Source organism: Thunnus maccoyii, chromosome 12 (genome assembly GCF_910596095.1).
Source record: "Thunnus maccoyii chromosome 12, fThuMac1.1, whole genome shotgun sequence".
Lineage (NCBI taxonomy): Eukaryota > Metazoa > Chordata > Actinopteri > Scombriformes > Scombridae > Thunnus > Thunnus maccoyii.
The window spans coordinates 13,587,064-13,615,062 of record NC_056544.1 but is presented as its reverse complement, the minus strand read 5'-3'; the positions used below and the strand labels follow the sequence as shown (position 1 = coordinate 13,615,062).

General features: G+C 40.6%; 3 protein-coding genes and 1 long non-coding RNA gene across 14 annotated transcripts; 2 read left to right on the top strand and 2 right to left on the bottom strand.

The window, feature by feature from the left end:
- Positions 1-58: 58 nt before the first annotated feature.
- mul1a (mitochondrial E3 ubiquitin protein ligase 1a) lies at positions 59-4,945 on the bottom strand. Its single transcript, XM_042428063.1, has 6 exons — positions 4,858-4,945; positions 2,908-3,061; positions 2,669-2,756; positions 2,423-2,543; positions 1,284-1,515; positions 59-1,139 (listed from the first exon to the last, which is right to left on the bottom strand). Exons 2-6 carry the CDS (start codon positions 3,022-3,024, stop codon positions 624-626), a joined length of 1,074 nt encoding a protein of 357 aa, XP_042283997.1. The 5' UTR covers positions 3,025-3,061; positions 4,858-4,945; the 3' UTR covers positions 59-623.
- A 5-nt stretch (positions 4,946-4,950) lies between these two features.
- On the top strand, positions 4,951-9,921 carry alg3 (ALG3 alpha-1,3- mannosyltransferase). 2 transcript variants are annotated; one of them, XM_042428061.1, is made up of 9 exons: positions 4,951-5,191; positions 6,280-6,379; positions 6,484-6,631; positions 7,169-7,329; positions 7,457-7,577; positions 7,697-7,902; positions 8,398-8,474; positions 8,663-8,807; positions 8,911-9,921. In XM_042428061.1, exons 1-9 carry the CDS (start codon positions 4,966-4,968, stop codon positions 9,089-9,091), a joined length of 1,365 nt encoding a protein of 454 aa, XP_042283995.1. In that variant the 5' UTR covers positions 4,951-4,965; the 3' UTR covers positions 9,092-9,921. The 2 variants fall into 2 exon arrangements, with proteins under 2 accessions (XP_042283995.1, XP_042283996.1); XM_042428062.1 differs by lacking the exons at positions 8,663-8,807; positions 8,911-9,921 and adding an exon at positions 8,622-8,652 and having other exon boundaries at positions 8,398-8,526.
- A 57-nt stretch (positions 9,922-9,978) lies between these two features.
- On the bottom strand, positions 9,979-26,690 carry vwa5b2 (von Willebrand factor A domain containing 5B2). 10 transcript variants are annotated; one of them, XM_042428058.1, is made up of 25 exons: positions 26,516-26,690; positions 23,879-23,888; positions 22,792-23,643; positions 21,785-21,851; positions 21,157-21,368; positions 19,855-20,070; positions 18,813-19,038; positions 18,489-18,646; positions 18,137-18,268; positions 17,907-18,031; positions 17,597-17,773; positions 17,388-17,498; positions 16,459-16,661; positions 15,300-15,414; positions 14,920-15,105; positions 14,607-14,817; positions 14,182-14,519; positions 13,462-13,699; positions 13,025-13,369; positions 12,779-12,916; positions 12,484-12,612; positions 12,356-12,406; positions 11,798-11,909; positions 11,289-11,412; positions 9,979-11,204 (listed from the first exon to the last, which is right to left on the bottom strand). In XM_042428058.1, the coding sequence occupies exons 5-25, from the start codon at positions 21,293-21,295 to the stop codon at positions 10,452-10,454; spliced, it is 4,227 nt and encodes a 1,408-aa protein (XP_042283992.1). In that variant the 5' UTR covers positions 21,296-21,368; positions 21,785-21,851; positions 22,792-23,643; positions 23,879-23,888; positions 26,516-26,690; the 3' UTR covers positions 9,979-10,451. The 10 variants fall into 10 exon arrangements, with proteins under 10 accessions (XP_042283992.1, XP_042283990.1, XP_042283989.1 ...); XM_042428056.1 differs by having other exon boundaries at positions 22,792-23,006; positions 23,278-26,690; XM_042428055.1 differs by having other exon boundaries at positions 23,793-26,690.
- On the top strand, positions 26,607-27,118 carry LOC121908217. Its single transcript, XR_006099189.1, has 3 exons — positions 26,607-26,697; positions 26,798-26,839; positions 27,027-27,118. It is a non-coding gene; the product is annotated as an uncharacterized LOC121908217 (long non-coding RNA).
- The last annotated feature ends 881 nt before the right edge of the window (positions 27,119-27,999 follow it).

Sequence of the window (27,999 nt, the reverse complement as noted above, 5' to 3'; positions counted from 1 at the left end):
AGGAACAGCAGGAACCATTAGAGTGGACAGTATGAAATAAAATACACCACACAAAATATTTAATGACTGATATTTTATTGAATGAATTGAACAAACCATCATTCTACACAGTCTCACCTGTCTATAATGTGCCTTAACACTAAAGCAGCTGGGTTTCCCTCTAAATATCTTGCCACTGAAAGTGTCTTTATTTCAATAACTTCCAGTGACTCAAATATGTAACTGAAACTAGCTGAAACAAGTTCCTTATGACCAGACTTAAGTTATTCGGATACACTATATAATCACTGTGGGATAGCAGCACTCATATAAATTAACAGAGTAAGGCACAGAATAAACATGTAGGAAAATAAACATCTCTATTGCATAAATTTACACCCCTTCTTTCCAATTACTTTGTTTTTTTTTTTTTGTTATAAAATTTGTCATTTTCCCATATAAAAGTACTCAGTGAACAAAGGGTTTACACAGTATTTTAATATTTCACATTTTGTCAATAAGTACAGTACAGTATGTTCCTCAAAGAAAAAAGTCATCTTTGCCCTCAGACCTTTAAGGTGTAAAGCTGGAACAGTTTGTATGGTGGTTAAGCTCCACTGAGGTCATATGTTCATACAGGTGCTTCAGGCGATGTAGAGAGGCAATACTCTGTTGATGGGCTGTCTGCATATGGGGCACAGGCGTTGTGGAAGGGCCTGGTAGCAGCTGTGGCAGCAGCATACATGTCCACAGTCCAACAGAATACAGTTACGTGGCTGACTGAGGCAAATCAAACAGGCATTCTCTATGTGTTCCTCATCCTCATCCAGAGGGTCCTCGAGGCCCCCTGCTGCATTACGTGTTCTCGGGGCTTCGGCCTGCCGTCTCTCAAATTCTCTCCTCTCTTGCTCCCGCTGCCAGTGAAGTTTTCGGTGTTTGTAGTACCGTCGACCGACCCAGAGGAGAGCCGCTGCTCCTGCTAAAGACAAGACAACAGCCAGTACCTTCCACGTCACAGCTGTGCTCTCCAGCTCTCCTCGCAGGGTGTCAAAGTCTGTGATGCTCAAGAAGTACTTTGATCCATTAGAAGGGGGTTGAAGTTTCAGGGTGCCGTCTGTGTCCAGCACCAGCTCACCTACACCTGTGAGAACTGTACCCACCTGGAAAAAGAGAGATTGGGATCAGTTTATGTTTATATTTGCCGTAGTTGTTAGCAAAAAAATGCTTATGCTTCGTCAACTGAATATGAATTAATTATTGTGTTATAAAATTTAGCAGAGTTAGTATCTCATCTAAGAACTGACTTTGAGCATTTCCTCGGTCTCCAGTTGCCCTTTAAGCTTCTCCCCGCTGAGGAATTGTCCTACGATGTCGCCCAAGCCATAATTAACCTGGTGGAACTTCTCATGGGTGATTTCCATCTGCACTCCAGAGGCCTGCAGAGGGCACATGACTTTGATTGCAGTCTCATCTGATCCCACTAACACAAAGGGCACTGAATTCACTCTTTGATGCAAGAGTCGCTCACTGTCCGTCCTGCAACAGGAAGAGAGAGGAACAATAGGTCTTTACACATATGATGATACAGATGACAAATATCAAATAAACTGGAGGTTCGGGTTTACCTTATTATGGCAAATGCATGTATAACCTCAGATTAGGCTATAAGAGAGTTTGCATTACAAATTGGGGCTGTATAGTTAAAAAGGTGTTTACCAGTCAATAAAGGATCTAATGCTACAGTCATGTTGTAAGGGAGTTACTGTAATTAGCAGTTTCTGACTTGTAAATCCAAGTCACATCAAGTTGTAATTATGACTGAGAATCTCGTACATTTCTGAAAGTTCCAATATATCCGACTTGCCTAAAAAGGCAAACAAATATGAATGCCTTTTGAAGCACTTTTATGTCAACCACAGTGCTTCATTCAAGGTAATTCATCCCAAATTTAATGAATTTAGTGTTATATTGTAAAATCAAGTATTCTTGATTCAAGCAACTCAATTTTGACAATCGTTAAAATTTGTCTCTTGTGAGTCCCTGAACTTTATGGAAGTGTTAACTAAGTCGCAGTTACTTTTTGAGTCCTAAAATGCAGAAAGTGCACAGTGTGTGGAAATTGTCTAGGCATATTTTACACACTACAGCATTGCATCTCCAAACTGCACCAGTGAAAAATGTCTTTAAGAATGGGAATAATAAAAGTATGATTTTACCAGTTTTTGTCTGATTTTGATTTGTTGTTACATGCAGTTATATGCATATAGGTACATATGTTCATCTGACAGCCAGTAGCTCCTCTGTCCTGACTGAAAAGCTCAGTGTAACAACCATCTTGACATAAGGGTAAAAAAATGTAAAGATGCCACAAAACAAAACAAAACATTTCTGATGTATAATAACACAATGCTGCACTGCATTATTGTCTTGACATAGTGCTCACCAAGTGCGTGAAAGGCCGTTCCACACCAGCCTGTGTTCCCTCAAACTGAATTTCTGCAACACTCCGACAGTTTCTTTTTGGAAGTGACTGTTCAGAGACTCCCCTACTGGTTGCACAGCACCTATATATACAAACATACACACACACAGTAATGGAGAATAAAAGGTAAGATCAGAGTACACATTTTTCAGTGAACAAATATGGATCAGCACTTGTCTGCGTCAGAAACAGTGAAACCCTGATTACCTTCAATGACAGCATACTGTAGACACACTCCTGGAGTTACTTTCAAAACGTCTTTGAGTTTTCCATCTATATTGAAGTGTGGAGCATCCTGACAACACAAGAAAGACACCATATGGATGTACAGTATTCATAATGTAGAGGACATGCTTAAACAGCATGAAAAACAAAATGAACATTTGCAAAATATTACAATATAAAGTTATATAAATTATGTTAATAACACATAACCCACAACTAACATTAAGTGTATCTGCTGTCGTCCGACTCTTCCTGTACAGATAGTAGCAGATGCCTGAGAAGGCAAAGCTGGCCCCAAGACACACCGCCTCGGAAACCTTCACAGTAAATCCATCCATTCCCTCTGGATCTCCTGTTACAGCCCTGCAATCAGACCTATAGTGTAGAAGGCAAACATATGAAATGTAATAACGTCAATACATCCGACAGTGTGTTGTGTCACTATGAAACAAAAGGTTCAAGACTTAACCATGACACATACGACAGTCTCAAAAGATAATATGCCTTCTTATTGACTGGACCAGCCGTATAACCACGGTTGTCTGTGGCTGAGTGAGTGATGAAGTTACACCATTGGTCTGCTGGCCGAGTGTTAGAGTTTTGCCATTAGCCGTTGCTCTTTCAAAATGAATCGGCGCGAGATGATGGAAGCAGAAGACAGCAGCATGACGCAGAGTGACTGTGTTTCCTGCTCCGAGCTCTGACGCTCTCAGCTCTGGTTTTAAGTGCAGCAAAGTTGGCTAAACTCCTGTTTAAACGGACGCGTACCAGCGTCTCTACCGTCTCCTCCTCTACCTTCCAGTGTGATCGACTCTCCAGCTGACAGTGCCATCAGCAGCCAGCAGGAGAGACGCTCCGTGCTGCATTTGGATTTTATAACTGAACTAATACCAGGACACAAGCTTTTTATTTCTTGGACGTTTTCACATCACAAACGATGAACAACAGCATTAAAACATGAGTCTTGAAGGTAATATATGAGACTCATGTAGGCAGTTATAACAGTTTAGTGTGGGGCTGCTGCGCTTGATTTGAGTGTAACTGCAGTAATCAGATGGAGATAAGCCTCCGGAATTTGCACCCAAAATGCTGTCGAAGCTTTCATTCTTTCATTTATAATTTCCACCGCAGCCTCCATGATCATCAACTGGGAAAGAGACAGAAAAATGGTGCATAGAGGCATGAGGAAGAGTGGACAGCACCCCAAATAACAATCACTCTGACAAAACAATCAATATAGAGTAAAAAACGAGAGAGTCCACATCTGCAGAGTGAGACAGATGAAAGAGAAGGGGGGTTAACAGATAGGTAATTAGAATAGTTATAATTAGAATTAAAATAAGTTCTCTTTCAAATCAAATATCCCAAGATATGAGAGGAAAGTATTGTTCTTGCAACTGCATTTATAACGTTTTTTTTTACTCAAACGTAGCTTTAGATTTCATATGATATCTTACTTCAGTACACTTTACCAGCAAATATTACTGGGATCACTACAGAAAATTGCAGATGATCAATTGATATCCGGGAATTCACAATTTGGCCACAATTTCACACATTGACCATGCACGGTCCAGCCAAATACTGTAACGTGGCTAGGTTTTGACCTTGTCTTGTTTGTGTTTGCAAAGCCTTGCCAATCTTAAAATACACATTTGGCCATAGAGAAGTTGGCCGTTTCTTGTAAGTTATACATAGAAATAAAATACATAAACAAGCCCAAAAGAAAGACACAAACACGAGAGCAACTCTTAACCACTATGACAGTTTGCATTAGGTAACATTATTAAATGTGAATAACTGCAAACTTGTAACTATTATACTGCAAACTGCAAACCTGTAACATTATAACTTAGCATTTAAGTTCGTGGACAAATAATGATAATACTATCTTTGTTATTTGTGCCATGGGTAACGTGCTAAACAGGTAGCGGTTAAGAATACATGATGCGTGCCACTTGTGTCACAATGTCTTTCACTAAGATTTTTTAAATATTGGTTAACTAAAGTTGGTTGCTAGCTAGCTAACGTTGCTAGGGCCAGCAGTGACCTCTACTAAACGTTTTTTTAAAGCTAACGTTAGCTAACCATATAATAAACAAATATTAATGTATAAAAGTATAAATGTATTAATCGTCAACTACAAACGATAACAAACATGTTTTATTTACCTGTCAGAGAGGAGAAATCTCAAGTTGACATTATTCGGCTGAAGTACTGTTCATGTCACGTGACGTAAGCGATGAATATTTTTGTCACGTGACGAAACACAACGGCGCATGTCCGTTGAGGCCTCTTTCCACGTCGCTGACGCCGCAGAGATGGCAGGAGGAGTGTTGCGGAGAAAACCTCCTGGTCCCTCGTCTCCTCTGTGGGGGACGCTTCATACACTGTGGCAGGACAAACATTTGGTCCTGTTCAAGACGGAATACACGTTACTGGTCGTTTCAGTGTTGTGGTTGCTGGAAATCGGGATCAATGTGTGGGTCATACAGAAAGTAGCGTGTAAGTAGCTGCGTGGCTAGTTAGCATGCTACAGTGCTTCATCATTTTTCTGAACGCCTTTGAACGCTAAATAGCTAGCGTTAGCAAACCCGCTTAATTTAGGCAGCCACCTGTCAAAGGAATTTACTGCCCTTGTATGACACACAGTCGTTCGTTCATTCATAATTTTCAGCAACTGTTAGTCCTAATGTTTTATGCAGCTAAAGGTTAGATGTTTACTAACGTTACTGTAAATCTTCAGAGGCAGGATAGTAACTTCTCACTATAACATCACCGAAACTATTTCAGGCATTGTATGTAATCTGTCATTGGTTATTTTAATCCTCCATCTAATTCAGGGCTGTAGCAGGTACTAATCTTAATTTCACTATGAATTAGTCTATTTATACGATTAATCAATAAAATCCTGAAAGATGATGAAAAAAAGTCCAAGGAGAAGTTTTGAACTTTGTTTGTTTGTCCAGCCAACCGTCCAAAACCCAAAGATTCAAGTTACGGTACGATGACGATATACAAACGAGAAAATCCATAAAACACAACAAAAAGTTGAGTTTGGGGGTTTTGAGTGTTAAGAGTTCGTTTTATGAAAACATTGTCAACTTTGTGAGAATATGTAATGGGCTTTTCTCCTTGTCATGCATAGAAAATGATCAGGAGACTGATTTGAACGCTGATCAGAGCTGCAACAGACGATTATTTTCATTATAGATTAATGTGTTAATTATTTTATCAATTAATCAATTAATCATTTGGTCAGTAAAATGTCAGAAAATGGTGAAAAATATTGTTGCAATGGCTTGGTTTGTCCACAACATAAAGATATTCAATTTACTGTCATAGAAGACTAAAGAAACCAGAAAATACTCACATTTAAAAAGTTGGAATTTGGATTTTTTCTCATAAAAATGACTCAAAAGGATTAATCGATTATCAAAATAGTTTACAATTAAATAGTTGACAGCTAATTGATTAATCGACTAATCATTGCAGCTCTAAAATTGATAATAAAATAGTAACAGTGCTGAGAGTGAAATTTCCAAGGTAACTTCCCACCATGCACGATGATTTATTTATGTCCTGTACTGCAGACACTGAGATAGACTGGAAAGCCTACATGGATGAAGTGGAGGGAGTCATCAACGGTACCTATGATTACACCCAGCTTAAAGGAGACACAGGCCCTTTGGTGTGAGTTTCAAAGGCCTGCAGTTGCTGTAGGTCTCTCCATACAGTGCTTACATACAGTTTTTAGTGCAAGAACTGCAGGATAAATTAGTACCTTTTTGTTGCAGGTATCCGGCTGGCTTTGTCTACATCTTCACAGCTCTATACTACATCACCAATCATGGGGTGAACATCCTTCTGGGCCAGTACCTTTTTGCTGTTTTCTACCTCATCACACTGCTGTTGGTCTTCAGAATATACTACCGCACTAAGAAGGTCAGTTTGTGGTTGTATGAGATGCCTCATTTAGTACACAACATTATAAATTAGCAACAATACACCACCAATCTGCAGAGTTTTGTTATTAGTTCTCATGTAGCTAGTTAAGTCAAAGTCAAACTTTATTATATCCCAATATCACAAAGTATGTCTCAAAGAGCTGTACATATAATAAAATAGTAATGAGCAACATTAGCAAATATATAAAAATGTGTAACAGTGAGATAAACTGCATAAAAAGCATTATAAACTATATATATATATATATATATATATATATATATATATATATATACATACATATAGTTTACTATATTTTAAATATTTAAAAATATATAAAAGAAAAATGTGAAGTAAATGAAAAATATATATGCACATGAGACTCCTGAATATAATTTTGTGTGTGTGTGTATATATATATATATATATATATATATATATATACTTAGATATATTTATGTACATAATATGCTGTTTGGTAGTGATTGACTTGTTAACATCTCAAGAAGCATAATTTCTCTGTAATGTTTCCAGGTTCCTCCCTATGTGTTCTTCTTCGTGTGTTGTGCCTCCTATCGGATCCACTCCATCTTTGTGTTGCGTCTCTTTAATGATCCAGTTGCCATGATGCTGCTGTTTGCAGCTGTCAACCTCTTCATGGATGGATACTGGACACTGGGCTGTGGCCTTTACAGGCAAGTGTTGACTGGAATATGTATGCTGATGTCAAATGTTTCTTGTAAATCTTTATACCATATCACTGTTCATATTAATTATCTGTGACATGATGAAATAACAATTCAATCTTCCTCTCTCTGACAGTTTAGCAGTGTCTGTGAAAATGAACGTGCTTCTTTTTGCACCTGGGCTACTTTTCCTCCTCCTGTCTGAGTTTGGTCTCATCAGGACAATCCCGAAACTTTCTCTGTGTGCGGGCATACAGGTAAATATTCCCTACAACATTTAATCAGGCACAGGTTTTACTGGCATACAAAAATATTTTGGGGCATTGTTCAGTATTGCCAAGCTTCATCTCTAAATTCGTCTGTCTTGATATCACAGCTTCTGCTGGGTCTCCCTTTCCTCCTGGAGAATCCCATTGGTTATGTGAGTCGGGCCTTTGATCTTGGACGTCAGTTTATGTTCAAGTGGACAGTCAACTGGCGCTTCCTACCAGAATGGCTCTTCTTAAACCGCTACTTCCACTTGCTCCTGCTGTCAGCCCACCTGCTCACCCTGCTGCTCTTTGCCCTCCGCCGATGGAAGAGGTGAGACAGACTTTGGCTGTGTTAAGGTCGCTGTTGACATTATAGTTGGCGATGAGCTGGAATAAATCTACGGTTGAAATTGTGCCAGTTTTTGTTCTACCACACCGCATGATAGATAATGGACCCTGGTGCAGTATTTTCAGATATTTAGATGAAATGTAACAACAACAACTTGGGCTGTTGCAAGTGGATATTCAAAAAGTACTTATTATATAAATTGTTGCTACAATTTCAAGGTACTCTTTATCAGTGAGCAAAGGGCAAATTTCACTCAACCATCCCATCAAGTATAATTTATATCAGTATTTTAATTGGCACTAAGCCAGTGAAGTGCTTAATCACAAAAAGTGATGCGAGGGACATTTATATATGTAATGAATAGCAGTTTTCACAAAGGAAAGTGTTAACATGTGCTACGTTGTTTACGTTTTAGTCATTTAGCTTGAAGTAATGATTTTTAAAAATGAAATGTGGCTATTTTTTTTCTATTTTTAGACCTGGAGAAAACATCCTTGAAATCCTCAAGGAACCGAGCAAGAGGAAAATTCCTGCCCAGAAAAACACTGTGGATCATATCCTTCTGATCCGCTTGAATCTATCCCCTGATGATGATAACAGACATAGGTCTGAACAGTTATAGTTACTGCTTGGTGTCAAATATAAATTAGCTAAATATGTCTGCAGGATATTTGTCAGGGAGTAAATGAATAATGTTGCAGGTATCCTCTGGCTTTCATGTGAGACCTTAACGGACAATCACAGATTGTGCTGATTCTGTTTACCTCTAACTTCATTGGCATGTGCTTCAGTCGTTCGTTGCACTACCAATTTTACGTCTGGTACTTCCACACGCTGCCTTACCTGCTCTGGAGTGGGGGAGTTAAAAAGCTGGCCCACCTGCTCAGGTAAGAGGAAAGCTGAGTGCTAAACTGAAAGTTACACTTTTAAATTAGTTTTAAACCAGATCAATCACATATTAATGCTGTATTGTTTTATCTTTGTATTCAGGGTTCTGATCCTTGGTCTTATCGAGCTTTCATGGAACACCTACCCCTCTACTAACAGCAGCTCAGCCGCCCTCCATGTCTGTCACCTCATCATTCTCCTCTGTTTGTGGCTGGCTCCGCCCCTGCCTTCAGCGCCAGCTGAAACACAAAAAGACGCACCTGCCAAGGACAAACGCCAGTGAGCCACAGCCTGAGTGGGCTGTATATCGTATTCGGTCTAATCGGCTGCCAAACAGCCTCCATCCTCCTCTCTTTGATCCCCACAACACCGGCACAGAGGGAGGTCACTGGGATAGACTGTTGTTAAATGAATAAAAGGAGCCATTTGATGCTTCTCATCTCAGCTCAGTGCTTAAAGTGAAGGAAGCTAGCGTGTGGGTGAACACCTACATGATGAAATGGCATGTCCCTTACAGTTGAAGAGATGAAAAGAGAAAGGAAATATGGATTCTCAGGTCATTCGTTTTCAAATACATAATAGGAAGAGTGGAGTACAGTGCTGAGAGGACATTGTGAATGTTATACAGTGTTGACAGAATTTGTTACATCGGCTTTATTTCTACTTATGTTAAAACTGCACTCTGCCCATGATTCATCTGGCCAAAGTTCTCCTAGTTCGATATCTTGATATTATCCAAAACTGTCATACACTGGCGTACAAATGATGATGTACTTTACATTAAGAAAGCAGTATATTGATGAATGTCTTTAATATCCCAAAGTTTTAGATTAATTATGTATCGGAGAGAAGCTTGTGGCATTTCCACTTTCCACAGTAGATACAGTGTTCTCCAGTACAAGGCCAAAACTCTCTTCCACAAACGAGTTAAACTAAGCTGTAGACAATCATAGCTACTTGTCTGTCCGGTTTGTTATGTAATTGATTCATCCTCTGTTCTCCTCTGAGTGGCTCACACCACTCATCAGCACATAAGTAGATTTAATGTGAAAAATATGCAGTTCACTGAAACTGCGAACGTGTGACGTTTTATATTAAACAGATGCCACTTAACCTTGATGTGTTTCTTCTTCTTCTTGCATGCATATCACAACAAATAGCTGAATTCCAACATTATAGTTTATTTTCCCGCACAATATTTCCATTATTTAAAGTAATTTTTCATTAGTTTATCAAATAATCATCAAAATCATCCTTATTTGACACTGACTGTGATTACACATTTGGCAAAGTAAGACATAATACTTGCTACAAGCTAAAATCTAGACTACAAAAAGCCCATTCAGCTGGTCAAGGCATTCTTGTGATTGCATAAAACATATTTATTATAAAAGGCCACTTGGTCTATGTCATGTAAAGGGTATTCCTGTCACGTAAATATAAAGTCTTAGATCAAAGATTTTGTAATGTGCAACTTAATATTAGAATGAACTTGGCACTGGGTTATGGTATTAGTTGACCCTGCAGATAAAATACAGGATTTACTTTTCCATGTAAAGGTGTTGCTTCTTTGGAGTCACTATCATTAGTAACAAGTCAATATGCTAATCAGATCTGGCTCAGTTTCCTCAGAGATGATTGTCTCACATATTATTGGGGTTATAGCACAGCATGTTTAGTTTGATGTTCTCATCCCAGTGGCGCAGCAGCAGGAACAGCTGTCTGGCAGCTCCCTTCAGCCCTGCTAGGTCCACTCCCTCGGGCAGCTCCTGACAGCGCAGCCAGAAGTCTGCTTTTGCTGCCACCAGCTCCCACTCCATGAAGTATCCAGCACAACGGTGCTCGAGCCAGGCTAGAGCCACAGCTGTGGCCCAGCTTGAGCCCTCCAGGTCCTCTTGAGCCAACTGGCTGCTCCCCTGCAGGTCAGCAGGCTCTGCCAAAGAGCTTTCACATACATCTGTCTCTGATCCGCGACCGCTATCAGCCTGGCCGTGGCTCTGGCTCTGAGAGTGGCCAACAGATAGCTCCAGGGAACCTTCCTCGGAGCTGGGGAGATCAGGGGGTGAGGTGACGGGGTCTCGGTCAGAGAGGTGCCTTCGGCGAAGCCTAGGTTCCAGCATCAAGGGAGTGTCATCTGGAGTGTGGTGAAAAGGAGGTGCAGTTGGTTTGGCGAGAGAGCAGGAAGAAGGAGAAAAGGTAACATGGTGAATAGTGGGAGGTTTGGCAGAGGAGGATAAAGTTGGAGCGCTGGGAGATGTGCAGCGGAAGGGTGGACTGAGGCTGCGGCGGTGGAGGCTGTAGGGTGAAGCCCTCTTCAGGCGGTCCAAGGAGATCTGGACACAGTCGGAGTAGATCTCTGTCAGAAGAAAAGCTCCTGACGCCAGCTGCAGGCGCACCTGAGGAGACACCGTGGACATGTGAATTAATTAACGCATGCTTGCTAGATTAGAGCATATGTTGCCAGTGTCTTCACAGCTCACCAGGGGTAGGTAGTCTAGAGCTTCAGTTTCAGGTTGTTTCTCAGTCTCTGCAGACAGACAGTGGGACTTGAGAGGAACCTGCTTTCCGGATGAAATAGAGGACCTGAGTCTGCCAAGTGGGAACCTGGAATATATTCAAAGGGTTTTGGAGGGGATTTGAATAAATATATATCTGGGTGTAGGCCAAATTGGTGCCAATATTGCTTTTCATACAAAAAATTATTCAAATTAAATAATAAATCAGGGGAACAGTATTGAAAATGATGAACACAAAATGAAACTATTCTACTGGGGTATGACGGACACATACTAATTCTGCTAATTGGCATTGCAATGGCCTAATAGGACCCCCATTTTTTGCAGGTTTTTAGTGGTTATTTAGTCACTTAAAGGTTTAAGACCTTTTCTGTTATGTGTTTTAAGTTTTTGGCTATTCACATTATTATGTCAAATTTACTGTTTGACTGTAATGTTTGACTGAGAACATTCTTTTAATGTGTAAGTCTCACCTGGTGCCAAAGAAGCTCTCCATCGACTTGCTCTCTATAGATCGCTGTGATCTAGTGCATGCGGGGCCTGTTATTGCTGGAACTGTAGCAGAGTAAGTGCTGCCCCCCATACCTGAGACAGCAGTGTGGAATAAAACATCAAACAGTATTGTTTCATCAGCACAGGGTTGAGTGAGGTTTCCTAACTGTTTAAAGCCTCAGTTTACCCAAATTACAAAAAATAATACTTTTGTCACACACCTCGCTGCAAACAGTTTTCAGTGGAACTGCTTTTGAAGAGAAATGATTGAAAGTGTTTTATGTGGATTATTCAGAGTACCAATAGAGGTGAGGAAGAAATTATGTTTGGGTTTTTTTGTAATTTGGGTGAACAGACCCTTTAAAAACTACCTCAGATTTTGTTTATGATCAAGTCAGAGGAGAGCAGTTCTGCTTTTTTTCTCCTTCCATACATACTCACCTTGAGTTATGAACCGTCTGTCTGGTCAGAAGCTGCTAACCTTGAGACTACACTGACACTAGAGTGTTTTCACTGAGCGAGTTGACAGCAGTACTTACTAGAGTCCCAGGATGTAAGGCTACAGGGTGAGGCAGGAGTGTCATCTCTGTCTGAGAGATACAAAGATTGTTGATGACCTAAAGTCTTGACAAGAGAAATGGGTGTTGGCATTATTCATTCTGTCTACCTGTAGAGTTCCAGGTGTCCTCCATCTCTTCACTGTCTCTACTTGTGCGCCGTCTGCCCAGACCTACAGAATAGGTCCTCTGCCTGCGGCTACCTGACTGGGAGCTCCGCCTGTTCCCCAAATGTATCCCTACACACACACATACACACAGCATATATACAGAAAAAGTTGTATTCAAGTAACCTGATCCACATAAGTTTACCCATGCTTTATATGAAATCAAATCTGTGTTTTTCCATGTAATTTTGACTATGAATGCTACAGTACGTGTGGTGTTGGTCAATGTTATGAACACCTGTATTTTGGGCGTCCATGCCCTCTGGCAAGCCTTTGTTGGTGTTGCTGTCAGTAGTAGTGAAGGCCGTGTACATACAGATGATGTTACAATGCTTGCTGGTCTGGATAGCCTTCATACGGTATCGCTTAGCTGAACCTAAGAAACCATCAAAAAAAACATCACGCAAATGGTAAGAGGTATACAGTATGTATATTGCTTAAGATAACTGTTAAATCAATCATGTTTGAAGCAGGTAAACCTCACCATGTCCAATATCAGTCTCCTTCTCTGCCATTTTCTCAAAGTCTCTTATAACTGAGCGAGCAGTCAGCTGGTGAATGATCTCCTCCCATGATTCCCCTCCTCCTCCTCCAACTTCCCCCCCTCCTCCACATCCTTCAGCCACTGTTGTCTCCTGGCCCTCAGGGATCCAAAGGTGCTCCAGGTCCACAGTGACCTCCCAGGATACAGGCCTGCCACTCAGCAGGCCGTGAATGAGGGAGCGGCACTGAGCTGGTGGGGCATTCTCAGGGGGAATGGCAGTGAAGAGATACTCTGGGTCTGTGAAGCTGTCCCAATCCAGTGGAGAGGCAGGGAACAGGAGTCCATCTGATGGTCAGATTAAGAAAGAGAGGGGCAGATATTGGATGAAGGGGGAAAAAAGGACAGATAGTACTGCTTTTCTCAACACTATAGCTCACTGGAGTCGGTTAGGCTTCTGCAAGACAGGGTCCCTCTTGATGGGGGCTTCGTCTCCCCATCGCTTTCATCCAGCCTTCCTCCCAGTGCTTGGTCGAAGGAGACTCTCTCCAGAGCTCTTCTCAGGCGATGCATCTCCAGCTCGCCCTGGGGGGAAGAGAAACTCCGTGCTGCCATGGTTGAACGGGCCAGCGCTTTTTGTCTCCTACGAGACTCCTCACCTCCATCCAGACGCCCATTCTGGTTGTATGAGAAGGAAACAAAAGGTAGTCTAGGCAGACAAAGAGCAAACAACATCTGTGAACATTTGTCATATTTTGTGATATCCAGGAGTTACTCTTTAAGGAACTTTTAAATTTTCTTTCACAGTGTACCCTTAACCTGGCTCATCAGGTATGGTTTCAGAACACTTTTCAACAACCCTCAATACTTATAGTCCAGTAAGAGCAAGACAGCTAGAGGTTGCACCCCTTTCTCAGAAAAACCAATATGTCTTATATTCTTGTCTATTTGTGGACAAATTGGTATCTTTCATTTTTCTACAATAGATTTCTCCCGGTATGATTGTTGAAACTTGTCACAAAGTAGTGGAAAGAGAAAAACAGACTGATGAAAACATTTTTTGCTATGAAACTATTGTAGCTGTGCTAGGGGACATCTTTTCATGTCATGTTATAGCAGTCTGTCAGTCATCTGCAGGAATGTAGGAATGTTACCATTACCTTTTTCACCCCATTACCAGGGGCTTCAGCTGAGAGGTTTTGCTGCCATGCTGAGTCTGCCCAGCGAGACAGGGATGATCTCTGTTCTGGAAGGGGCATCTTCTCAAGGCCTTGGGGTAAAGATCCTGTATCCAGCACTGAACCAGAGGAGTGCGGGTCAGGCAGAAAGGCCCTGTCTGCAGAGTCAGAGTTGGACGAGGCGTGTATGTGCGAGTGGGACTGTGTTTGTAGACTCCGCTCACAACTGAGGGAGCAGCGAGTGAGGACGTACTGCTCCTGGATGTAAGAGCTCTCCTGGATCCTCCTCCTCACATCACTGGACCAGTCTAGCTCCACACCTAGAGTGGACAAACACCAAGTGTTAATCACTGTGACATGAGGGGTTCAGGAGGCTAATGTAAGTTTTCCATTAATGTCTGACTGACCTGGGCTGGTGCCAGGGTCTGTGTCTCTGGCACAGGAGAACTCAGAGGAGATTTCTCGGGAGATCTCCCTCAGTGCCTCCTCCAAGTCAGCACCATCTGCACATGTCACCACCGGCATTAGCTCAGAGGCAGGAGGTGGTGAAAGCTCATCATTTGACTGGCAAAAATCTGAACCCGTGGAGCCACGATGTACACCTTTATAGCCCCGTCCCTGAGACAAAAATAAAATGTAAAAAAATATATATGAAAGTTAGATTTATTTTCCTCTGCAGACACAAGCAGAGGTTTACTTAATGAATGCACTGAAGTATACCTCTGTCTTTTTGGCTTTGAAATTTGTCATATCATACAGAGTACAATATCCAATGAGGCGATTTCCAGGGTAGAGTGGAGGGATTTCGTTGGGTGAAAGCAGAGCCTCCATGTTTTCGGGCAGGTACCAGTCAATCCGTACATCAGTCAGCACAGGTTCAAAGGCCTTTTTCAGGGACTTGATTAACTGAGGAGTTAGATTAATCACAATATTTTCAAATTAAAGGCTTTATAATGTATTGTTTTACAAAGGACTAGTGGCTAGTGACATGCAAAAAGTCAAATGCTTTATGTTTTCATCATTCAAAGTCAGATTATGCCTATAATTATTCTGCAAATATTATGTTCTCCAATAGGTGGCATTGCTGTAGTGCTGTAGACCTTGGGCTGGAGTCTCTCCTCATCATCCAAGAACTCTGTAGTACCTCCTGTCAGTTTGGCAACGCCCTGCAGGAGTCTCCTGCAGGCTCGGGGACCCAGGCCCAGGCCAAAGCATCTGCAGAGGTGATAGACATGTTACATTTTCATCACATCCCCTGAGAAAATCAAGGTATTATACCTCAATTATCATGTGAGAATTATCTTTCATCTTCTATTACTGAGTGGTCCTTGATGCTTTGCACTATACATACTGTACAGTGTGTGTTTTTCTGTCATTTGGTTTTACTATCTGAGCAAATCAAGCACCAGTCATTTGCAACATCTCAGATTTACAACAAGCATCTCTTTGTGAAACATAATGGCATACATAGACTTTCTTGTGTCCCAGGAGAGAAAATTTGGAGTCATCACACAGACAGAACTGTTATTTGGGCGCTCAGAGGGATCACAAGCTATTTGGCTAATTGAGAGTTTGAAAAGAGCAGGGGACAGAATAATTAAAAAGGCTGAGATCTTGAGTGTTGTCTCTAAAAACAGCAGATCTTTCTGAATGACTAAATACTGTTAGCGCTACATAAATAAGAAGACAGAAAACTATAATGATATAAAAACAAGACAATAAACCCTATTTTTGGTGCTACGGATAGAGATTGTAGTCAGTTTGCAATGTAATTTACATAATACATAATACGTTAAATTAGATGAATGACATGAGTGACAAAGAAACAACAACCATGTAGATAGTTTGTGCAGGGACAGCCAAATCACAGTGGAGAAAGTCAGTCCAACAGGAGAATACTGATGAGGGATAAATGGAGTTATTGTGCATTGCTGAAGGGCCTTGGGAAAACCAGAGGGGCGTGACTCTTATTGCAGAGGAGAGCACTTAACGGGATTACTGGGCGGGGCTGAAAATTACCTCAGCCCTTTCTTTTCTGTCTTTCACAGTGCTTTGGTCTCAGTTCTACAAGATGGCTGCTTCCTTGTCTCCAACAGTGATGCTTCCCATGTTTCCTATCACATGTCAGTTATAGAATAAATCTTTGTTGTTAAAATGAATAGACTATCCATTTTGTGTGTCTTTGCCTCATATTGGACATCCTACTGGCACCTCTGTGTAGAACACTTATATTTCTAATAGACAGCTTAGTCTCTGTACCTGCCAGCACATGTGTTTCTGCGGACCAGCTCCAGCACTTTAGCCACATTGGTGATGGATCCGTCAGTGACAATGAAGACCTGGCGAGGATATGAGCGCTGCATAGGCTGTTGGTACACCCAGGACAGTGCTCCTAGTAGGTTGGTGCCTCGCATGTCAGCTCTCATCCTCTGGACATACTCATATGCCTGCATTAGAGTGACCTACAGTATATATATATATATATATATATATATATATATATATAGGGAGAGAGAGAGAGAGAGAGGGAGAGAGAGAGAGAGAGGGAGAGAGAGAGAGAGAGAGAGAGAGAGAGAGAGAGATGCTATCAGATCTACTACAAAGATTAGAACATTAGAAGCAAAAATCAGAAAACAACACCTGTCCATGACGTTGCCTGTGCAAACATCATCTATGTTGTCAGGATAAATTCACTGTTTGATATCAGATGCCCCAATTACCCTGCAAGGGCAGGAAAGAATTGAATCGGACCTTCTCTAATAAAGAGAGAGCAAACATACACACACATTAGCACCTGCCTTAAAACCACCTCAAATCACACTGTGGACAAACATGCCTGACGAGAGAGGTGATGGAGGGACATCTCCTGCCTTACTGAAAATGCATGAAAGGTCACCATATGGTCAGGAGTGGTGTGCAAAGGCTGTTTGTCCTTGCAGCCCCTGGTCTGGATAAAACCTGATACTCCGCTACTAAGGCAACCCAAGGAACTGACCTATTGCCTGATTAGAGATGGACAGAGAACAGACAAACTAGAACAGACTGTCCTACATGGTTGACAAACATCTGCTTTCAGGAAACATGATCCAAATGTTCGATGTATTCTCTTTTACTGGTATATAATATATAATTTCTTTCGCTGGAATCTCTCTAAATAAATGCAGATTCAAATTATGTGTGAAACCAACATCAGTGCAGAGCTTGCTGGAGGTGAACAGGGGCTTGATGGTGGTGCCAAAGCCAACAATGTTGAGCATGGTGCCAGAAGGGAGACTCTTCAATGCTACCACCATGGCGTCCTGTAAGAAGAAAGCAACATCAATGCACAAAATTACAGTCCCATATATGTACACTAACCTCCTCTTCATTGGTATGTTTTTTTTTCTGTGCAGCTCACCTTTACACGACGGATGTTGGTTCCACTCATACTGCCACTACGGTCAACAAGGAACAGCAGCTCTCTGGTGGCTTTGTTCAGCTCCAGAGGTTCACACAGCAAGTCAGGACAAAAGTTCAGCATCAAGACGGGGCTACTCAGAATGTCCTTGTGGTACCGCTTCCTCACAAACTCCAGCTGCAGGCCAAGTGGAACATCGGCATGTTAGCTTTTATTACATGCAGTAACAGGGTTAGGACAAATACATATCAAAGAGAATGAGATATCAAAGGCAAATAGAGGTAGTAAAGCAGTGTGGCGATTCACTGACCTTCCTCTCAGGTTCAGAATCTTTGCGGGTGCAGCGAATGAAATCACGGCGGGAACAGATCAGCTGTTCATATTGGCTGAAGGAGAGCCTGCCTCTCTCTATAATGACCAATGGGCTGTGAGGTTCTGTGACAGAGTTGTGTGAATGGAAGTCACAGTCAAAAATCTGAAAAATAACAAACAAAACAAGGCAGGAAGAATATTTTGGGAGACAGCTTTTAAATTGCTCACCACTGAGGTGCAGAATGATCTCTATGTGTCTGTCATATGGATGCTCCTGAGCCAAGGTGATATAGGTGGCAGAGGCACTTTGGGCGCTCGGGTCTGCATCTGCCCTCAGGGCATGAGTGGGGCTCTCCAGTCCTGAGAATTGATTTAGGATAAGATAATAAAATGGAAAAAAGGACAGGAGATTACTTCCTCCTGTTGACTCCCCCTTTGGATTTGGTGGTCTGGCTGTGTTTGGATTCAGGCCCTCTCTGTTTTCTGATGAAATTGCCCACACATATTTTACTTTCAATATTTCACAAATGGCTGAGTCAAGAACCAGTGAATCAAAATGATTTGAGAGGAGAGGAAGTACCGGCCAGTAGGCAGGCCCCTCTGACCAGCAGCTGGAAGTTGAGTTCATAGGGTGCTAAGTTGGCAGCTGGATTGGTGAAGATGGCATGGGCACACTGCTGCTCAGAATCTAGGACCCGGTCTTGTTTTCCTGAGGTTGCACCAAAACAGCTGGTTGGTCTGAGGAGGATAGCAATGTAGGTTATTTGAGAAAACCAGATACTGTTAATACATGTTGAACAAGCAGTGATTAGTCTAGATTATATACATTTTGTGAAATGTACAATGTCAGATAAAGCATTTCAAAGTATTTTTACTTAGTTGTGACATAAATATTGTGGTGTACCCAATCTCTTCTGATTTCCCCCCATTTTCACTCCTGCTCACTGGCATCTGGCCTGTGACAATCGGGGTAAGCAATGTTGGGTAGACGATGCGGATTGCTCCGTTTTCTAACGTGGGGAGTTCAAGTGTGGTGCTTATGATAACAGAAACTATATCCATGGGGCCAATGACCCCTGTGCCCACGATGAAGGTAGTTCTTTCCAGGTCTTCATCCAGGATTAGATGCCCTGGAGATAAAATACAGCAGGTACTCACATGTTAAAACAGACAAAAGGTTAATCACACTTTCCTTAAATTATAAATAACCAAAGACTGTAAAAGAAATCCCTAAATTTGTGTGGTGTAGGCTGCAGTAGGGAAATTATTCCATGTTCATGATACCACCGTTTCCAATAAAATACTATGCACTTCAGGTTGATTTATGTTTGTACTAAGTGAACGCCATTTCACCATTAGGCAGGCAGCCAAATCTATTTGCCTCTGTTGTCTGTCCTTTCTATCCTCAGTGAAGCTAAAACAGGACAGAGAAGGGACATACTGTAGCTATATTTGTATTCATGTTGAGACCAGATCATTACAACAGCAGACAACAGTCCTCAGTGGATGAAATGATACAGTACAAATGACAATTTTTCTCTTCAGTCTTACCCAATTTATTTTCTGAGCTAAGAGATAATTGTATCATGTTTTATGGGCATTTCAAGTAAGTATTTCATTAATATATAGAGCTTGATACATTTGTTGATGTTCAGATAGTCCTCATCAGGTCTGGGTTTTGTAAATCTAGAGTGTCTGCAGAACAGAGTAGCTTTATCTGTAAGTAAATTAAGTTCATGACTGCTCATTTACTGTTGGGCTTATTTATTAGAAGGCTGATTGATGATAATGTGTAGCCCCAAAAGCATGTGTAATGTGATGGCTCAACATAAATGCATATCTAATGTCTTACTTGTTAACGTTATGAAATCATGTCAAATAGATATATATGCACATTAACATCAGATCTTCTCCCTCACCGCATTCCTCTCCCCTCCGCCACTCACCATTGGTGCATTGCATGTCCATGTTGGAGCTCCCACAGCAGCCCCACTCCCGGCCATTCCCACAGTAGCCTTCAAGACCAGATCCCGCGCAGCAATCCAAACAGCAGTCCTGCAGCTTCCCTCGGCTCTGGATCTGCACCCCCACCAGCCGGCCCGCGATCACAGCCTCAAAGCCCACCACAACCTCCTTCTCCCCCAGAGGGTACACAAACACACCTGGAAAAAAGAATACAAGATTTTGAAATACTTTTGTGTCAAACAAGAAAGCAATGAAACTACACGACTTGTAACTACAACAGTATTTCAAAGCGCGGCAGATATATTGTAAGCATGATAATTGTCTTAAGGGTTTATTTAGGTTTTTACTATTTTAATCACTGGTGCATTTCCCTTGCTATTAATCTTCATGAGCTAAATGCCCTTTATGATTGATTTTAGCTCTTGCACCTTTCTTCTTGTGCCTATAGTATGATAGAGTACTCACTGTGCTTGTTTTAATAAACACTATTGTCATTCTCATTCCTTCAAAGCAAAGAAAAAATACCAATCGTCCCTGACTTTTGTCTCTTGAATGAAAAAAGCTGATTCCCCAAAGAAGGCAAATTCTGCAATATCCAAGTCACCCTCAACATACTTAAATCCATCCTAAATCAAAAGCTTTATTCAGGATTAATATGTGTGTGGATTATTAAATCTGAATCTGAATCTTTCAACTAATCATCAGTTTTAGATAAACTTTATCCCAAATTGAATTCTCTTCTTGGTACTGAATATTATTGTTCTATTTTTTAAATATTTACTACTGTCTTTGTATCTCTAAACATGTCATAGTTCAGACCTCACAGAAAAAAAATGCTTGTTACCCATTAAATGAAGTAATGTCTACTTGTGACCCTTCATGTCCAGTAACACGTCTGCTGTTTGTGACCAGTTCCACAAAAGAGTGATTATGAGGTTACTAGCTTAGCCTACATTAAATAACAGCCTCTCAGATATCAATTGCTTGACATGACAAGATTTTATAGTGGTGAATTTAAATTGAATAAATTTGTTTTGCTGAATTTCATTAGCCTTTTTTGCTGAACAACTGCCATCCTTTCAGATAATAATGAGCTGGCTGATGAAATTATTACAGTCACATTTGATGCAGACCACTGTTTTGTCAAGTCATTTTTCTAGCCTGCCCTGTTACAATAAATTTTACTTTGGTATTAGTCAAAGCTTTCTAAACTGAATCTGAATGCAGTTTCTAGAAATTTACAGGTCTTACAAGAATGTATCCCCTGTGCACCCTCCACTCACCTTCAACAGACTCTATGTCTGCGTTGGCATAGGTAAGGTGTGCAGTGATGCCCAGGGAGCAGCCATTAGCACAGGATTTGATGCAGGAGGCCTTGAGTAGCAATGGTTCCCATGTAGAGCGGTTTCTCAGTCCCACCATCTTTTTAGGGCACCAACAAGCCTCTACTCTGCTGGTTGCATGAGAACACAGGTAAACAGACCAGTGAAATGGTCTGAGCAGACAGGAAGGGGAATATGTGAGTGTGCATTTTAATTCTCTCATTTTCCATTCAGTGCGCAATAACAATGATCTTTGCAAATCAAGTGTTATGCCAAACAAGCAAACTTGATTAATTCAGACCAGATATTTTGCTGCATTGATTAAAAGCATCTAAACTGCTTATTGGTTTCACACATTTTATGTATATATGCCTGCCTGGTACCTATTAGCATGTACATACAGTATTAGCTCTTGGACATGTAACTAAGCTATCACTTCTCCTCAGGCTCTTAGCAACCAACTGTGATAGTTTGAGTGTAAGAGGCTTGGTCAATCATTAACACTGCAGGTACACACTTACTACTCTATGCATCATGTCTTGCATATGCTATCAGTGGCCAATCTGTATGCAAATCTACATGGACTTACAACTGCTGTCATACTTTCTCTCACTGAGCTGCACTCTTCGCTGACAGTAGCAGGGTGGTAGACTCTTCTATTTATAGGACAACAGAAACTTGTTAACTAATCATACAATTTCTCTCAGAGTTTCCATGTAACTCAAGCAATAATTCTACCACTTAATAACTTTAAGTGCAGCAGGTGCAGGGGCCAGTGTGCAGATCACAGCTTGGTAGACTGCACAAATTTGTGTGTGTGTATGTACGCATGCAAGTTTGTGTACACACACGCGCGCGTCTGTGTGTTTGCTGTGATCCAGCTAATGGTCTTTTCACATCTACTGTTCTAAAAAGATCAACAGCCTCCATCTGGCTACTGTGCTCTCAGCTCATAACAGGCAAATAAATGCCTGGTTTGTCAAAGTAGGGCAAACTGGCGCTGTCAGAATACACACAAAAGGAAAAGTACAACATTGCGCCCCTCTGTAGACTGCTGAGACTCACAACTGTGGCAATGCTGATTAATAAGCTTGAGAGACTGTCTGTTGATTTTTAATAGTGTGAGAGAAGAGATGTGCTGCATAGATAATTACTTCTTTAAAATTCAGAGTTGTGTGTCATGTGCAATACCAGTCAAAAGTTTGGACACACTTTCTCATTCAAGTGCATGTGCATCTGTGTGCGTGCTCTTAATTACAGTATATTAACACTCAGTACAGAATGAAAACAGTACACATACACACATCAACCTTGGAAAGTTCTCCCTGAAAATGCAAAAAATAGTCAATTTATATATAGAAAAAAATACAGTCAATGATACATTTTGTTACTGTAAATGGCAAAGTTGTCATAGCAAAAAAATTAAAAGTAAACTCAAATCTTACAAGTGCATTCATTCTGTGAGGTTTAATTATTCTGTCTGGGTGTTTGCAGTAGCATAGCTGGCCAAGAGTTAGCTCTGGGCAACACTGCAGTCCCATTTTGTCAGTTACAAGCTGCAGATAACAAGCAAAATAATCATCCAGGAACACTTACTGTACTGTTCAGTGCAGTGTCTGATAATTTGCCTCTGTGTCCAGGCTCTGCATCACTCCACCATCACATCTGTTCGCAGGTTTCCCAGTGATACAGCGGTAGGAGTTTTCCTGGTATAAGATCCTGCTCTCTCCTCTCTCCCTCTCTCTCTCCCCCTCTCTCTCTCTCTCTCTCTCTGTGTCTTTCTCTCTCTTTCCACAAATCCACCAGTTGCCCTATAAGGAAAACAATCATTTCACAGAGTACAGTCATATGTCTGAATATGACTTTAGAAATATGGTATAAAACAACAGGATAAAAATAATCTGCATGTACAAACAGATTGTTTGGTCGGTTCTTGTATGAACTACCTTAAGACATATCTCCAACCATAATCTAGAGTAACTACATGAAATCAATTTCCAGTATGAGGCAACTGGTATGTAAGAATTCAAATATCCCTTTCAGTAGACCCCAAAGCCTCACTGCGTGCAGCTCTGCACTTACCTACATTCTCTGTTGATTGAAATGTCATCTGCTTACCTGCTCTGACCTAAACCACAGAGCTGATCAGAAACTATGATCGTGTACCTGCTGTTCAGGCACAAGCTAACACACAACGGTAAGTGAGGCAGAGTCTGCTTTTCATCCAGACAATTGGCCGTGATGGTAGCAGCACCATAATTCATGGCTAATGGCTCGGCCAGAGAAAGGAAGGAGGGAGGGGGGTAGATGTGCTTTGCCTCTCTCAACAGGTCGGTCAGACAGCAGCAGCAGCAGGCGTGGGTAGGTGAGACCAAAGAAGCAGCAGTTTTTTTGTCTTCTCTTCTCCATTTTACAGTAATGGGTCCAATTATCACTGGCTATCACTGGCTACACATTTGAAAGAAAGAAAAAACAGTAAAACACATTTTATAAAGAAAATAATGAGAATATACTGAATGGCATAAGGAGGTAATGAGACATTTTGTGTGTTGATTTTATATATATTATTTGATTATTTCACTTTATGCAGTACTTACCTTTCTTGTGTTGTTCACTAAATATAAGACTAATGAATGATCCACAAAGTATGTTATCACCACTTAATTTTCCCATATCTACTTACATGAGAAATCCTGTAAATGAATGAGTTAAGGTGAAAAAGCTCAGTAATTCACTCAATAAGTATAGAGAGCCACAGAATGAAAGGAACATTTGACATCAATGGTATTTTTGCTATCTAACACATAAAAAGAGGTAACAGACTTATTTTGACCAGGTTATAATAATCAGTGATGAGTAATGAAATAATTGCCTTGGCCAAGAGGGCAAAAAATAATTATAACATTTCTTTTGAACTGAATATCAAGTTACCTTTTTAATTAAACAGTATAATGCATAACAAGGGCCAGTAAGAACCAAGGACAGCTTATCTTTGTTTATTGAATGCTTTCATTGTTATTTGGCAGAAGGCTTGCAGGTGTGTGAGTGTGTGTGTGTGTGTGTGTGTGTGTGTGTGTGTGTGTGTGTGTGAGTACTTGTGAGACAGAAAAAGTCAGATGAAGAGAGAAAGGGGCAGCAAGGGTCAGAATATTTCCTTTTGATATTTCAGATTGGAAGCACTGTTTGTTTTGATGTTCATGTGCCGACAGCAATCCATCATTCTTCTTACAGCACAATTGTATTTTTTGCACTTTGGATTGATTTAGTATAAGTAAGCGGTGCAAGTTAAAATCAAGCAAACACATACAATAGACAAATCAAGCTCCCATATTTTGATTTGTGAAATGACAGCTATGGGTATATCACTAAAATCTTCACTGTCACTCTCTTGCTGTGTGTATTGAGGAGCAGTTAACTACATGTACTTAAGTAGTTCAACTAGAATTTGCAATAGTTGGGTGGTAGTTTAACTACATTCAAATCTCAATAGTTTTTTCAGTAGTTAACTACTTTGGCTCATGTACTTAAGGTAGTTAAATATAAACTACATATTCATAGTATTCTCATAACGTTTTTTGCAATACAATATGGCACAATGCCACAGCTCATTGGCCACCATTGTCATTTAATGACTATCACCTGCTTTTTGATTAAAATCACCTATGGTTTGCAACCAAGATGTCTGCGATTGAATACTATAAATTTCCCTAGAAATTTAGCATTTTCCTGATTCCACCTCAACAATTGCTCCCTATCCTCTCCTTAAAACACATCCTCTGGCTGCTTAACTGAGGACTGGCCTGCCCTAGTCCCTAAATCAAACACACCTACACTTTACTCAGTGTCAGTTCAGTTGTACCTCCATGTAACAATTTGAGGTTCCAGACTCAGATTGTGATAATTTCCCGTGATTCAGTTTGGATGTACTTGAACTACTTTTTGAAAGTGGTTTTAGTTTGAAAAGCTAAATTTTTTGGGTAGTTAAGATGTAGTTTAACTACTTTTCATTGTGAAGTGGCTGGTAGTTTGGTAAACTGCAGTTTTAAAGTAGTTTCCCCATACCTGTGTGTGTGCCCACATGTAATGGATGGATAGTGTCCCATACTGCCTCCATGTGGCCTTTCTAATCTTTTTCTGCCTGCTACAGCAACATGATCTTGTTCACCATTTTTCTACTTAATGTTCTCGATATTTTGCGTCCAAATAATTTCACATTCAAGTCATGCTCCACTCTACTTGGTTAATAATTTTTGTTATTAAATATTTGTCTTTAAAAATCCTGTGACTATGAATAATGAAAGTAAAAGGTCACCTGACAGAGACTGAACTTAATGTGTGTGTGTAAACTTAATGTGCATCAAATTTCAACTCCTATCATCAGACTTGACATTTTTTGTTTTAATTGTCTGAATGATTCTTTGAGACTGGTGAGTGTGAAATTTACTCAAGACTGCTTAAATTAACAACTTCGATGATACTACAGTTTTTAAACCATTGTGAATCTATAACTGTGCTTTAGTGGGTGGCATGAGCACATTTTAAATTAGCGCTATCGTTATTTAAACAGATTATTTGGTAAAGGTAAACTACAAGCTTCAATATTTGCCTAAACATACTGTAGGTTAGCCTTTTCACTTGAAGATTTGCTCTGAATAGATACTACTCAGTAGAATAAGTTACATACATGTTGTTTGATTAGATTTTTGTTGAAGGTTATGACAGCATAGTTTTGTTGCTACAACTGCAACGTTACTAAAAGTTGCTGCTAGCAAAGAAGGTAGCTTAACCATTGGAGGGAAACTAATGGGAGCACATAGACCAGACCAGGTATCAGTAAAGCTAATACTTTTACCTAGCAAGTAAGTAATCCCAACGTTGTTCTTACAATAAACTGTGACTCAGGTTAACTAGCTGTTAGCTAACTAGCTGAGCTACTTAGCATTACTTAGCAAGTCCCCACCAAAACCTAGCTTGTTAAATTAGCTAACACACCTGATTTAAGCAATACAAAACATGTCTATACTTGCTCCAGATATGGCCTGAGAGCAATTCAGACAGTTTGAAAGCTTGAGCACATCATGTTGTGCGTGTGAGAGTAACCAAAGGTGTGACCTTGGTCAGCCCTATCATGTCCATGTTACTCCTTCAAACACTGATGCATTCAAAAGGTAATGTAGGCTCAGAACAGTGCAGAGGAAAGTCTCTACCATGGTTGTATTCAGGAGACTCTACCAGATCGGACAACAGTTCTATTAAAAGAAGTTTCAATATTCTGACACTAGATGTCAGTCTTCTCATATCAGCAGCAGGTTGGACTCACCTGATTTAGTTTCTTCTTTCTTTTCTCCCCTCTCAGCTGTCTGCTGGTCCCAAGAGAGGCTATTTTCAACTGTTTCACAAAACCAATCTGCAAATACCTTTGTTGGAACAGAGTGACATCTGAAGTGTATTTGCTGTTTTTGGCAGCTTTAAAAACATTTCATTGCCAACTTGGCTGTAAAGGTTAGATGATGTAATTCTGTAATTACATTGAATTGCATCTTAGTTTACATTTTACACACTTTTTTCTATTATTCTACTCACCTTAGCCTTTACCTCTCAGGTTGCCCCACACTCAGTACATCTAATGGAGGACTTGGAGCTGGTCAGTATTTGCAGTTGAAGGGTTTGTTAAGCGGGTTGCACATGGAAGCTGGACAAGTGCAAGCAGCACTACCATTGCAATACATATCTTTCTACAGGATTATATGTAATTGTGCAGCTCTACTGTACAAAATTAGACATGAATGGTTGTGTTATTCTATTTGTGTTCACTGTGGGTTTAAATGCAGGAGTGAGGCTGTCTTCACCAGCAGAGGCCTGCTGGAAAGCGTTACAGCATGTTGAGACTGAGGAAGGATTAAGGAGAGAGTCTGATGCAACACAAAGAGGGTGTTGTTGATTAAGTGAACGGGCGTGAGTAGAGAGCCACATTTGAGCCTGACCCTCTTCCCTGCAGGTATGGCACATTGATGCGCAGTGGCTCCAATTCATCTAACACTCTGAAACAGCAAAAGGATGGACAGAGTTGTCATCAGATTTATTCAGAAGATTGAGGGCAGTCTTTTCCCTCAAACTTAGCACCAACTGCTTTTATTCATAAAAATATTACTTTTTATACCAAGACAAAAGGGCTTTGTTCATTTATAATCAGGAAAGGATTTTATCTGAGCTGTGTTTCCACATAAAGACATCAATCACATCATCATTATCAATCCATTTAGGTAAATTTGATATTTCATTATTAAACAGTTGGTGGTTAATATGCATTTAATGGCAGTTAATGTGATTGTGTAGGTCATAATAGATCTAATTAACAACATGACTAACAATGACCCAATATAGGCCTGTGCAGACGAGCTGCTTCTGCTTGACTATTGTCAGGGGGTTCAAGTGTCTGTCTGTGCTGAAATGTTGGGAAGCTCTTCTCCCTTGCGTACCCCACTGACCTAGATTTCAATTGTTTTCTGTCTGAGACAATGGGAGAAATGGTTTCATAACTGAACACAATACCTGGGTGTTATTCAACACGATTGTTGTTAAGGTTCTCATTGTGGTGTGATTTTGTGCCGACCATTGTGTGTTTTCTTTATGTAACCTGCTCATGCTGCCAGCCAGTGATAAGCCTGTGCACCCCATAGTAAATCACTTATAGATGGTTCAACAGATCATTTTGCATTTACATTAATTTATGCAGCCCAGCTCGTCCAATCAGTGCTGTTTAAAACATAAGCACACTTCTCACATGAGCTGTGAAAAGATTTT